This window comes from Mus pahari, chromosome 21, assembly GCF_900095145.1.
Source record: "Mus pahari chromosome 21, PAHARI_EIJ_v1.1, whole genome shotgun sequence".
Taxonomy (NCBI): domain Eukaryota; kingdom Metazoa; phylum Chordata; class Mammalia; order Rodentia; family Muridae; genus Mus; species Mus pahari.
In genome coordinates this window covers 21,068,505-21,082,311 of record NC_034610.1, presented here as the reverse complement: position 1 = coordinate 21,082,311, position 13,807 = coordinate 21,068,505, and the positions used below count along the sequence as shown (strand labels likewise).

General features: G+C 55.0%; 2 protein-coding genes across 2 annotated transcripts; both read right to left on the bottom strand.

The window, feature by feature from the left end:
- Positions 1 to 376: 376 nt before the first annotated feature.
- Positions 377 to 3,229, bottom strand: Mrpl28 (mitochondrial ribosomal protein L28). The gene is made up of 5 exons (XM_021221453.1): positions 2,889 to 3,229; positions 2,046 to 2,198; positions 1,538 to 1,672; positions 1,368 to 1,454; positions 377 to 714 (listed from the first exon to the last, which is right to left on the bottom strand). Exons 1-5 carry the CDS (start codon positions 3,174 to 3,176, stop codon positions 604 to 606), a joined length of 774 nt encoding a protein of 257 aa, XP_021077112.1. The 5' UTR covers positions 3,177 to 3,229; the 3' UTR covers positions 377 to 603.
- A 268-nt stretch (positions 3,230 to 3,497) lies between these two features.
- Positions 3,498 to 13,322, bottom strand: Tmem8a (transmembrane protein 8A). Its single transcript, XM_021221533.1, has 13 exons — positions 13,077 to 13,322; positions 9,832 to 10,006; positions 9,526 to 9,733; positions 9,215 to 9,342; positions 8,751 to 9,019; positions 8,329 to 8,648; positions 7,818 to 7,908; positions 7,614 to 7,737; positions 7,236 to 7,372; positions 6,298 to 6,476; positions 6,075 to 6,221; positions 5,092 to 5,208; positions 3,498 to 4,804 (listed from the first exon to the last, which is right to left on the bottom strand). The coding sequence occupies exons 1-13, from the start codon at positions 13,192 to 13,194 to the stop codon at positions 4,508 to 4,510; spliced, it is 2,310 nt and encodes a 769-aa protein (XP_021077192.1). The 5' UTR covers positions 13,195 to 13,322; the 3' UTR covers positions 3,498 to 4,507.
- Between the last annotated feature and the right edge of the window lie 485 nt (positions 13,323 to 13,807).

The window sequence follows — 13,807 nt, the reverse complement described above, 5'->3', positions numbered from 1 at the left end:
ATTCCAGAGCAGGCAGGGGCATACACTGGATGTAACCCAACTCTCTATGTCCTGAGGCCTCACATATGAGGGACACAACAGCAAAGAGGCCCTCGGTCCCACAGCTCAGAAGAGCCAGCAGCTACAGCCAGACAGTGCAAACAGTCCACGTGTTTCTGAAACAGAGGAATGATCAGGACAAGAACGCACAGAACTGAGTCTGGCCATGGTGGTACATGCCTCCTTTAACCCAGCACTTGGAAGGCAGAGGCAGGCGGATTTCTGAGTTCAAGCCAGCCTGGTCTACAGAGTGAGTTCCAGGACAGCCAGGGCTACACAGAGAAACCCTATCTTGGAAAAAAAAAAAAAAAAGAACTCACAGGACTCCAGACTTCTGAGCAAACCAACACACTTTACTGTGGCGCAGACCGCCTCAGACTGTTACTTATTCCGGCCCAAGAACGAGAAGGACTTGACCAGCTTGGACAGGCATCTGCTCCGCTCCAGGCTTCCACAAGTCCTGGCACAGAAGGGTTCTCTGAAAAGTCTACCACAGGAGCTGTGTGCTCAGCACATGCCAAGTGGGGTTCGCCCGTTGCCCACAGGGGAGGCTGAGCCCAGTGCTCAGGCGCGGTCACCGGCGCTCTTCTGCACCACTGCGGGCCTGGACAGAACCTGCTCCTGAAGCCGCTGGACCAGCTCCTCTACGTAGACCTTGAACAGGGGTACAGGGTCCTGAAGGGGAGAGGGCATGGTAAGGCTCAACGTAGCCCAGGGATGGCGCCCTGAGGAAGGTGGCGGCCAGCTGCTCCTGGTTGACCGTGGGGAGGAACGGGGTGTAGAAGGCTGGGATGCTGCTGCTTGCTATCCTGGAGGGCATCCGACCGCCAAGAGAGGACACCCAAACTCACATGCCTACCCCTAGCTTCCCTGGAACTGGTGGCCGCCACAGGCTCTCTTGACTATTCTGGGAAACAGACACAAATGGAACATCCCAGGGGCTGCCGAGGGATTAAGAAAACGCCTAGTGCCGGGCGTGGTGACTCACGCCTTTAATCCCAGCACTCCGGGGCAGAGGCAGGCGGATTTCTGAGTTTGAGGCCAGCCTGGTCTACAGAGTGAGCTCCAGGACAGCCAGGGCTACACAGAGAAACCCTGTCTCGAAAAAACAAAAAACAAAAAGGAAAGAAACCACCTAGTGCCAAAGATCCCCGAGCACTCAAAGAGGGAAGGACGTCAGGATATGAAGCATGCCATGCGTCTTCAAAATGGAAGGAACCAAATGTATGGCAGCATTTCAGTGTGGCAGACCCTAAAAGCTAGTCTTGCCGTCCCCCCTCGTCACTCAGCCTCAGTGGCCTGAGGTCTGCCGGTACACGGGTACTCACCTTCTCCTCCAGAAGTCTCTGTTTCTCCAGGGCCTCCTCCAGCGTCAGGCCAACCCACTCGGCCTCTGCCTCAGGGATGACAAAGCTCTGAATAAGCAGAAGAGGACAGCATGAGGTATGGGGGCCAGGTCAGGAGCCTCGGGCAGCAAGCAGGATGGGGGAAGTCTTACCCTGTACTTGTCATAGATGGCTGCTCTCCGCTCAGGATTATCAGGGTGGAGACGGGGGTCCTGGCGAGCAAGCCTCAGCAGCATCCCCCGCTTCAGGTCCATGCCAAACTTGGAGCCCAGGTCCTCCTCAGGGGTCTGATGGAAGGTTCAAATGGGCCGGGCTAGAGCAGGCTCCCCACCCCACCCCATCAGCTGACCCTGTGGCAGCCCTAAGCTAGACCGCAGCAGAACAGGCATTGGGGTCAGCGCTGGCATCCAAGCCTACATGGGTCAGCCCCAAGGCAACTCCAAGAGAAGGGTAAGAAGTGGCTACGACCATTGGACAAGTTGGTGACTCACAGGGAGTGGCCACAGCAAGAGAAAGCTTCAGGGCCTGCACCAACAGGGACTCAGTCCCACTTGTAATGGCTATCCTGGGTGCTCCACACTCCCTACCCATGCCCATGCAGTGCACTCTGCACTTCCCCAAAGTCTGACAAGACCTTGTAGTGCACTAACCCCTGCTTGCCTTGAGAATATAGAAGTCAAATCCATAGGCCTCATCGATGAGATCCAGGGTCCTCATGGTCACAGTCACGGTGAACTTCCTGTCCAGGATTTCACTGTAAAGCTCCCGAGTGAACAGCTGTGGCTTCCACACCTTCTTCACCCTCTTGGAGAGCTAAGTGTGCAAGAGAAACCTCCTGTTTCCCTACAGACCAAGTGGGCCGCAAAGCACCCTTCTGGAAGCTGGGCTAATGTGAGCCATGCCCTCTCCTTTCCTCAGAAGGTTCTCAAGGCCCCTGAGCTGGCTCTCGAGACCCACCCACCTAGATGTGTGGTTCACTCAGGCTAGCCCTAATGCTACTGGTGTGTGTTCCAGATTCTCACACAGCTGAAAGCCAGTAGCCACAGGCAAGTGACTGACACCCTGGAAGGCCTGGAACATACTCTCTCCTCCCACAGGGCTTGCCTGGGAGCAGAGCAACACCAGAAGAGACAGGCTCCAGGCTCTGCCCTTGTAAGCATCTCAGTCTCTTTGATTTTTATGTATTAGGAGCAAAGTTATCCTGTCCGAAGAATTAGGGAAATGCGCATAGAAACTAGCAGGTGACAAGCAGACTTCACTTCTCCCTCCTCTTCAGCACAAGCTTCGAATCTATCCTTCCTTCCTTTTCTCCACCACTGCCCCACTCTGTCCTTACTAACTGATCCAGGACCACCCCACTTCAGGACTGCACTAGACTTTGCCATCGGAGTTAGCTTGCTCCGTAAACAAAACGCTCGTGCTAGTCAGGATGACGGTCTGTAGCGTACAGAGCAGCGCCTGCTCAGCAAAGCATGCAGAACCGCCGAGACGGTCCGCACCCACCTTGTCGTTGTTGGCGTATCTGTAGCCTAAAATCAAGCCCTCTCCACCCCACAGTCCCTGCTGGGACTCTGGAGGGTAGTGAACTGGAATGGGTACGTCCTCAACGCGCTCGCGCTGCCCATTCTTGGGGTTGATCTTGAACTTGGTCCCGTGAGGTTTGTAGTGTACCGGGGTCGGCGTCCGTTCTTCTTCCAGTGAGCGCAAGAAGTGGGCGGGCAAGCGCGCACAGATGCCCTGCCGCAGCCGCAGCTTCGGCCACAGGTGCACGGGATACCTGTGCAGCGGCATCGCGCGACCCTCGACTTCTGGGAGAGCGCTCCCACGCCTCCCGGAACCGGAATAGCGTCGCCGAACGTGCGCCTTTACTCACTGCCGATTGGCCACAACCCCCGTCCATCTAAACTAATCCCTTTCCCTCCGCCTCCTTTAGGGACCTTGAAAAATTATCTACTGCGAATGCAATGGTTCAAGGCACCATCTGCCAAGTGCAGCCCAGGAGTTCCCCAGCAGCTTTGGCAGGACTGTTGGGAAAGGCTACCCTGAACTCAACCTCCCTTTCCCTCCAGGGACGCAAGAAAAAAAAAAAAAAAAAAAAGACCACTCATTTGGTTTGAAAAACTATTGTAGAATATTAAATTCACCAATTACATAAAAATATGTTTTCATATCTTAGAACAGTAACATTTTACCACCTGCCTCCCCCCAACAGAATAGACGTGTGTCCCCTTTCAGGAGCTAAAGTGTGCTTTGGTGTCAAATAAAGGATGTTAGTAGCTTGGGAAGGAGCCCAGAAGCCTACACCTGTAATCCCAGTACTCAGAGCAGTTGGGCCTCACAGTGGGAACCATACGGACTGGGCACACTGCACTGCCAGCTCAATGATCCCAGGAGACCACAAAGATTGGGCCAGGGCTCCAGAACCCACTCCTTAATCCTCAGTTGATCCAGTAGGGGTCAGCCTCATCCAGTGCCTAGGGCCAGCACAAAAGAATGCTCAGCAGACTGGGGCCCAGGACACCTTAAGTGAGAAGGGCACACTAGCGAGTTTTGTGTGCCTTCTGGGGCCAGACCTCACACAGCTGAGCAGCCTGCTACCTCAGACTCTCCCGAAGGCCTCCCGCTCCAACAGACAATGAGGGAGGGACAGCACACAGCACTCCAGGTCTTAATCAGCTCTCTGATGACCTTGGCCTCTAGCATAGCAACTGCAGCAGGATGGTACCCCATGCCAAGGCAGGATGGTATTCAGGGGTACAGGGTGTCAGAGACAGTGAGTGACCTCTGTGTACTCAGCCTTCCTTGCTTATGGGTCTCAGATCACAGCTTCCCAAAGGAAGGGGACCACAGGAATCCCTTATCTGTATCTCCAGCCATAACAGAGTGATCTGCCCACATGTGGTACTGTGGTCTCCAGGTGGAAACAGCTGTGACTTTCAGAGGAACTGGCAGCAGCCATAAAGATTTTTGGGGTGGAGGGGGGTCTTCTCTGGAGAAAGAAGCCAAGCATCTCAGGACAATTTTATTCAGATGGAAACCTGGTTGGGGCTAGACAGGCACCTCTCTCGTTTGTCCTAGCTGAAGAGGTCATGAGAGTTTCAGGTGTCCACGAACCAGCCTTATCATGTCACTGTGTACAATTCATCCCGATCGTTCCTGCAAATCTGGTACTGACAAGGGAACTTCTGCAAACAGGCCCAGGACCCAGCTTTTTCCTCTCGCGGTGGCAGAAGAAATGCTGCACTACCAGCCAGTAGGATGTGCCAAATGCTGTGGGTGTAGTAGTAATTGTCACTGGTCATCATTGAAGTGTACATGGCGATGCCTACGGAAGCCATGGAGATTCCAGGCAGGAGGTAGAAGACCCAGCGCTGCCACGATGTCGGATAGCACTGCCCCCGGTGCCCACAGCGGTATATCTAGAGTAGACAGCCACATGGGAGTTGGTTGGTTGGTGCAGGCCCAGAGCCAAGAGGTATGGGGTCTATTTAGATTTGGGCAGGAGAGCTGCCTATGGACTCATGCCTAGTGGTTATCGGCATAAGCCCTAAGACACACAGCCAGACTGGGGCTCTATGGGTAGTGTTACTGGCTCTGAACAGATGTGGAGTTTTGGTGCCCTCCCAGCACAACTGGACTTAAGGGCCTTGCTCTCTTCTCCATGAGTCTGAATAGGAGATTCATGAACATATGCCCTGTTCCTTACCCACATGGAGACCATGATCACAAAAGCAAAGACGCATGGTCCCATCAAGTTCCAGATGCCCCTGCGATCCATCTGCAAGGACATGGCGATGACGAGCGTGCCCAGGACAAGTAGAACCTAGGAGACACAGTGGTTTGTGAGGTCATAGATGCCTTTGGCTGGAATCACCTGTGATAGCACAAGACTCAATAGGCACTGGTGGTCAGGGATGAGGATTACCCAGATCAATTTCCCAACATTCTGGCCCCTCTCCTCTGCCAGCTCCTCTTAAGTGTCACTGGCAGATTCTGCCCCATTCCTGCTTAGCCCCTGGGAGGGAAGTATCCTTCCTTTAGTCCCTTTACTGTGTCCAAAGGACCTTTGGAGGACTAGGTGGTGATGTCCACTCCTAATGGGCAGTCCTGTACACACTTGTACGACCGTGCATACCAAGCCTTCCAGGACCTCCCATCAGGATGGCCTTAGACGCAACCTGGGAGGGGACCCATGCCTATGTTTCTATCTGCCCACTGCCTGAAAGTTCATGCCCTCCACACTCAGTCTGCTAGATCCCCATATTCCAGAACTTTCTCCTCCCATTCTTTGAGATGATATGGGTGCCCCTGATGGGCAGTACCCAGCCTGTAGATAGAGGACACAGCTCACAAGCACTGAAGAGACACCTCTACCATCCAGATGCTACATAAAGTCCCTAAGTGCCCTTAGACAAGGAACCCAGGGAACACGGCTCCAGCTTCTCAGGGAGGCCTGCTCTGGCTCCTCTTTGAGATTAGTGTCCTGGTCCCCATCTTCTTTCCTGGCGTCTTGATGGCTACACCTTTCCTTCATAACCTTCTAAGACTTCCTCCAGTAGTGGATGATGAGTTCTCTTGTGAGATCTGACCCCCAGAGTGTCTATCCTGTCCCTCTTTGCCACTTCATATACTGTATGTGAGGGTCTCCGCTTCCCTGCAGCCCAGGCCTGGCATCGAGAGGCCACTCACCTGTTTCAGGATTGTCTTCAGACGGGCCATGCAAAGAATGGTCACCCAGGTGGACGCCCCAGAGCCCAGAAAGTCGCAGTACTGTAGCGTGTCATAACTGAGGATGCACAACACTGCCTCCCCAGGTTGGTCACAGGCGTGGTAGAACTGTGAGGTAAAGCGATGAGCAAGCCGACCTGACCTCCCCACCCAGAGTTCCCGAGAGGGTCAGGGCCAAGCCTACCGTGGAGAAGAACATGGTATAAAAGTAGACAGAGGCTTCAACCAGGAAGGAACGGCGCAGGGATACAGCAATGGGGGCCAGGAACATGAGGTTGCTGAGCGTGAGCAGAAGCGCTGCTGCCCTCTGCTGGGCTACGGTCTGGGCTGTGCTGTTGTCCGTGCAGCTCCACCCACGCCAACCTGGGGGCCATGCAATACCCAGGTGTGAGCTTCTGAACTTTAGGGCCCTTCCTCGCCCAGAGGATGCTGTGTAGACAAGCCTGAGGGAATCCACGGGCATAGGAGGAAATCGGCACTGATATATGCAAGAGTGGGCAGGCATGGGCAAGTGGGGACAAAAGTGGAAGATGCATGTAGACACGAGAGGGTCTGGACTAGCATGTGTATCCACAGCAGGCGTGGTCAGGAGGGGAGAAGGAGGGATAAACATAGTTGGTACAGGGAAACAGGTATGGATGGGTGTGTGTAGACACAGGAAGGCGTGGCCAAGTGTGTTCTACTGTGAGCAGGCATGAGCATGGAGAAAGCTGTGTGAACTAGTATGTGTAGGTAAGGGCAGGTGTGATAGGGACACAAGTTGGTAGGGACGGATGTAGAGATATGTGGACATGTAGGAGCCAGTGTGGCATGCATGGACAGACGGAAACAAGTGTGAATATGTAAAGTCTGTTGTGGAAAAGTGTGAATCAGTATGTAGTCACAACAAAGTGTGAGTGGTAGGACACAGCACAGACAGGCGCGGGCAAGGCAGACAACTGTAGGCACTGAGTGGGTAAGGACAGGCAGGAGGCAAGCAATGCCACGGTCAGGAGGCAGCACCCCCCCACGCCCCCGCAAATCAGTGTCCCTTACGCCTAGACTGGGGGTCACACGTTACCATGGGAGCGTGAGGAGGGGTGGGAAGGAGCGTTATCCCTGCTTTGTCAAGCTTGTCCTCACCTGCCTTACAGCTGCAGCCCGCGTACACATAGCCGTACCGACGGAGCAGGAGACACTGGCCGTAGGGCCCACAGTCATTCAAACAGGGCACCAGGTACAAGATGGTCTCCACACGAACCACAGCCTGCTCACAATCCCTACAAAGAAGTGACCTGAGAAGGCTGGTTGTAGTGCTCCTGTTGGCGGCTCTACCACTAGGACTCCCAGGCCTACAGCCAAGACTTCCAGGCTCCAATGGCTGGGACTCCCATTTCCCCTGCATGTGCTGTTGTGGGATGGGGGCAGGTGGAAAAGGAGAACCCCTCCTAACTCATAGATGCTGCCCACTCTCCACTGCTACCAGCCCATGCCATGGTGCCCAGGCCCAGATTCACATACTCAGGACTCTCAGGGCACACAAGCTGCAAGGAGAGGTACCAGTTGTCTGTCTCCGGATAGGGGATGATGAGGTTGGCCATGTGAGATGAGGCATTCAGAAACATGGGATAGCCCTGGAAGAAGGCTGCATGGGGTGGGAGGGCCTGTCAGAGGTGGCTAGAGGGGCCAGTCAGTCTCTCCACCAGAACTGCCTGCCCAGAATACCTGTGGTACAGTTGAGTGAAGTGTTGAAGCTGAGGAAAGGGGAGGCAGCATTCACACAAGCTGCCACCAAGGTGCCATTTGTGACCTCTGTCTGGAAGGGGAAGTAGTGTAGGTTAGCCACTGTCACCCTTCAAAAGGCGTCCAAGGAGCAGTTTGCTGCCCCACCTTGTATTTTAGCTCGGTCACGTTGGGTCCTTTTTTTTGAGGGGAGGGAGGCCGCCTGCTAGCCCAAAGTTCATCATGGTCCAAATTTTCTTCATCTGTCTCCTGTTCTGGCCACTTCCCTGCCCATTTGCCCAGATATAATTACAACCTCTAACAGGGACAGGGCTTCAGCTAGGGGAAGTCTCTTATCCTCAGAGGAATCCCCTTCCGGCGCATGCTATTGGTATCACGCTATCGCCTCACAGGCCTCCTCACCCCAGCCTCGGAGTTGAAGTTACCCTGTACCCTGAGCCAAGCCCAGCTCACAAGCAGCTGTAGACAGCTTCAGTGGGCTTCCAGAGGGTACCTTGTTAGTCCTCAGGACGATGATGAAGGAACCTCCGCTGTCCATGCCTGTATCAAGACGGAGCTGCATTATAGAAGGCATGCTTGAATGCACCAGCACGAAGGCCCCATTCAGGGGCTGGAAGTGTACAGACACCACATCTGTGTCCTCCCTCAGGACTGGATAGTTCAGGAGACAGAAAGAGCCACTGTCTACCCTGCTATTCCTGCCCAGGTCCTGGTGGGCAGCGCTTTGGGACAGCTGGATTGCAGAGGTATCGTAAGTCTGGTTTGGGTTGTTTTGTATAAGATGATGGACGGTCACACTCCATGGCCTACACACTGTCAAAAAGACAAGGGGCTCAGTCTGAAGAAAGCCTGGAGTTTTGGGGGAGGTAGACAGAGCCCATCCACCCCTCCCTGCTTCCCTCCCATGGAGCCCACCTGTAAAGGCAGCTTTAGCAGTAAAGCCCACTGTCACATGAGGTTCAGCCAGGCTCTCAAATGTCACTTGTAACCACCGGCCCCAGGGCGGAGAGGACAGTAGCAAATGGCAGGATGGAGCGAGGCCAATGCAAGTCAGCACCCTCTGGAAGTTTCTAGGCAGGGTGGTTGCCCCCACTGTGAGACGTACTGGGCAGCCGGGGCTCACGCTGGACACACAGCCCTGCAATTCCAACCGAAGCTCCTGGGTGTATTCAGGGACAAAGATCCTGTGGCAAGGTGGTGACTCAGACTGGCTAGCTCACACTGGGCACTTACTTCTAACATGGTTGGGGGGGTAGCTGACCTCTCTTCCCAGCGCGTCTCTATGCTTTCTCACCTGCAAGATGAGATGGTGGTACCACCCACCCTAAACCCAAAGGTTGCAGCTACAGGACAGACTTGGCCTCCCCTGATCCACTCACTTGAGGTAGCTGGGGTAGGAGAGCAGCGTCTGTGGGAGGGGAACATCAGGCTCTAGGGTGGAGACTTCAACCACCCTCATTACCAGCATATCAGGCTGGAAGATGTAGGCACAGGTTGGAACAAAGCCCTGGGAGAGAATGAGGCAGGAAGTGATAGGGGTTAGAGAATGTAGGATGTAGGCCGAAGGAGAAGCCGGAGTTGAATCTAGAGTCTGGCAGCTGAGAGTAAGGTCTGCCCAGACATTGACAAGAGGCTGGGTCCTCCATGCATCAAGGGGTTCAGCCTCCATCCCAGGAGGTCAGCCCCTCACCTTCACCTGGATCTTCTGGGAGGAGGGAGGGAGGTGAGCAACCAGGAACCAGTCCCCAGGGGCAGGGTGGGAGATGTTGACTGAGGTGTTGTCCAGCATCATGGTGCTCAACAATGTCCTGATATGGAAGGAGGCGTGGCTCAAGGTGTGGTCGGGGAAGCTGGTGCCCAGCGGGTTGATGACAGGAGGGGCGCCATAGCGGAAATGCCTGGAAGAGGGCAGGTCAAGCAGGGGTGAGTCAGGATTTCTGCCAGGCACGGGTGCCGGGGGCGGGGGGGGGGGGTGCGCAGAATACTGGGCACCTACACTGTGATCTCTACATCAGTGCATGAAGGACCTCCCTGGGACGCGTGCAGCAGCCAGCGAAGCAGCACAGTATCTGGGGGCACGCGGAAGTGGAAGAGCCGGGTGCTGCCGTACCAGCTGTAGAAGGACAGCTTCTGTGGGGCCTGGGAGAACTGCTCGGATACCAGTCCAGTCGCTACAGGGGAAAGGTGACAATCAGGGAAGTACTTGCCCCACCCTGAACTTTGTGCTTAGCAGGTAGAAAATGCCTTCGGTCGCCGGCAAATTGCCTGCAGTGATCAACTGTTTCTCCTGAAACAGGAGAAATTATTCCTCGCCGCCTCTCTCGATGGCCGGGGATTCTGCTTTCTCACACTACAGTGACCTGTAAACAGTGAAGTCAGTAGCCCTATCAGCCACCACCTTGAGATGGACCCTCCCGTGGTTGTCTGTCTGTGTCATTTGCACCTTTACACCATACTCTGGGACATCCAGGCCAGGAGATGTGGAGCCTGAAAGACAGCCGGAGGCAGTCTGGAAGGAGATCCCACCCCTGCTGATATCTACCTTGAACTCAGGGCCACAGCAAAGGCTCCTCCGACCTCAGCTCCTCTGAACCTCCCAGAACCACAGGGCAGGGAGGGAGGGTTAGGGCCAGAAGATGGCTGCCTCTCCAACTTGTTATGACTGAGGACACAGCCAGATCCCTACCCAGTAAAAGACCATAATGAAGGAGTGTAGTTCAGAAACCCGGAACCAAGGAACAGGTGGCCTCTCTGTTCCAAATGGATGAGATCTCCAAATGCCCTCAGGGCATACACCCATGCATGGTGGTACAAAAACAAAAGACCAAGCAGATAAACTCCCTAAAGCCCCCAGACTAGGGCATCATGTGGCCTCAGGCCCTGCATCATCTTACAGACTCCTGCCCCATACCCAGTGCCAGCTCAGGACTTGTGCCTGTATGATCTTGGGTGTCCCTTACCTCTCGATTCCTGGATCCCTATGGGTAGTCTAAAGCAGACTGCTTGTCCCTTTGAAGTTAATGAGTAATAAAGTGCTTTAAGAGAAACACAGTACTGTTTGGCGCCCTTCCCACTCAGGAAGCCTCCCTTTGCCCCACTGTGAAAGTGGTGCCTGGTTCCCCCAGGAGAGGGGAGAGGGAGTCAAGTGAGCAGCTGGCTTTCTTGCCAGACTCGTGACTCCTCCAAACAGAGGCACCTGGAAAAAAGCTAGCTAGCAGCCTGCCGGAGTAAAGTGAAGGAGCGGCAAAGGAGCCTGGCATGGGGAGGGCAGAGGGAAGCTCCCTCAGTGAATTCCACGCTCTCTGGTATCTGCAGGTCCCATTCACCAGGTTGAGGACTGAATGCCAGGAGCTGCTACATGGTAATATGATAATGGAGCAGAAGAACAACTGTGAGGCGAACATTGCTCTCCCAGCTGAGGCAGAACAGGTTCCCCACTCCCTAGGACTGTGGGGTCTTGGATAGGCAGATACCCAAACCTCTGAGGAAGCCTGGTGGGAGAGATTACCCTACAGTGTGCAGCAGCACCCTTAACCTGCTAAGCGAAAAGCCCTTGGATCCCACAAAGCCTTTGTGAAGGGAGGGGCACTTGGAATAGAGCTGACATCTGTGATGTTTAGATGAGACCTATTAGGCTTGCCTTAAAACCAAGTACCCAACCCTCATGTCTGAATAACCTCTCCAGGCTTCCGTGATGACACACATACTTACTCTGTTGAACCTGGACAATTGGCATGGTAGGGTGAGCCCTGCCTGCCCCAGACACCACCCCAATTGGCATAAGGTTGAGTAAAGAGTGGGAAAAGAAAGTCCTGAACTTTCCCTGGGAATTTAAGCAAAGGTACCCTGCCTCACACCTTCCAAACCCCAGCAGCTGTCAGAGATACTGCCCACATGTCACAGCAGCCATGGCCACAGAGCCACTTGTCCCCCACCTAGCCATCCACACTCACTTGGGCTTAATCCCAGGGCTGGAGAAGGAGAACAAATAGGATGTGGTTTGGAGCAATTTATCAGAAGGTCTTTAGGGAACACTGCCTTTCATTTCAAACTATACCAAGCTCAGAAACCAAAAGCAACAACCCCGAAGAAACAAGAGCTCTGGGCTGGTGAGGCTCAGCGGTTAAGAGTACTGACTGCTCTTGCAAAGGTCCTGAGTTCAAATCCCAGTAACCCATGGTCATAACCATCCCTAATGAAATCTGACTCCCACTTCTGGAGTGTCTGAAGACAGCTACAGTGTACTTACATATAATAGTAAATAAGTAAATCTTTAAAAAAAACAAGAGCTCCAAGGGAGGAAAGCGTGGAAACGGGAAGTACAGTCAGCATCAGGAACGGTCCAAGGAACACCAGGTAGCACAAAGGTCTCCCGGGGAGTTTCCCGCCGGACAAGAGAAGGGAAGATACTCATCTTTCCTATTCCTAAATGTCTACGGGTAGGCAGAACACAGAGGGTCAAAGATCTAACCGAACTGCCTCCTTAAACTGTAGTCCAACGAGTTCCCACTTACGGAGCAGATATACAAAAAGCAGTTAGGAAGCTCCCCTATAAGGGAGTACCCTTTCTTTACATCCATTCTGGTCAGCCAGCTTCTTTAGGGCCAGATGGCAGCACAGTCGGTAAAAAGCAAAATCAGCAATCAAATGTGACCTTCGCCGGGCAGTGTTGGCGCACGCCTTTAATCCCAGCACTTAGGAGGCAGAGGCAGGGGGATTTCTGAGTTCGAGGCCAGCCTGGTCTACAGAGTGAGTTCCAGAACAGCCAGGGTTACACAGAGAAAAACAAAAAAANAAAAAAAAAAAAAAAAAAGAGTGACCTTCCTGGGATTGGACTATGAACATAACGCTGGTTAGACACCCCCCCCCCCGCGCCAGTCCAGGGTCTGCTCAACTTTCTCTAGCTCAACCCTTCTACCAGATACCGGCCCTTGCGTCACCACGGTCCAGCTCTCCTTCGGAGATAGGTTCCTCTCCCTCCCAGCTCTAAAGCCCAGGAGAGACGGACCGGTAGGATACGCTCCAAGTGAGCGAACTCGGCGGGCCCGGAACGGAAAAGCGGGCATGGGGGTTTTTTCTGGCCCAGATGCCCCGCAGGGGGCGCAACCCAGGATGAGAGCCTCGTTTCGACGGCGCGCAGGTGAACGCACAGGTGCCCCCCGTGAGTCACAATCCGCCCCGCCTGCCGCCCGCCCGCCCCCGGCCCGCGCCGCCGAGGGCGCCGTAGGCCCGCGGGCTCACCGCTCTCCTTGCTGTTGCCGGCGGCCGCAGGCGGAGGCCGAGCCAGGAGCAGCAGCAGCAGCAGCAGTGACCCGGCCGCTGCCTCCCGCGCTGTGCCCCCGGCCCCAACTCGGCCCATGGCTCGGCGCTCAGCCTGAGCTACCCCTCCCGCGTCCCGCGCCGCTCGCCCCCGCCTGGGCAGCCCCCGCCGCCTCTGCGGCCGCCGCCGCCGCCTCTGCCCGGGGCTCCCATGGCTCGGATAGACCTGCCGCCAGCGCCCCGGGCACTTCCGCCTCCGAGGCCCCGCCCCGCGGGGAGCGGGCCTGCGGTCTAGGTTCCTGAGGATGCTGGACCGCGTCACCTTGGCCAGAATGGAGGTGAACAGCAGGGGGCCGGAAAGGTCGCATTGGAAGGGGACGCGGATTCACTGGGGATCACTCAGCTGGAGGGGACGGGCGGCAAAGGATGAAGGGTCCTGTCGAATGCTTTGGGTACCAGACGACAGACGTCACGTGGGAGACACGGGTGCGAGGTGTGATGCCGGGGAAAGGGGCCACGCAGGACGCTAGATCGGGTACGGAGCAGAGGGATCACTCGGGACTTGGGTGAATTCAGGGCAGAGGCGCCGAACGGAACACGAAAGGACACTGGACCGGGGTCGCGGAGCTTTGGAAGTTGGGGGAAATGGTCATAGGGGAGACACCATGGGACACATAAAATTGTCATGTGGAAGGCATGGGAGCATATAGAAG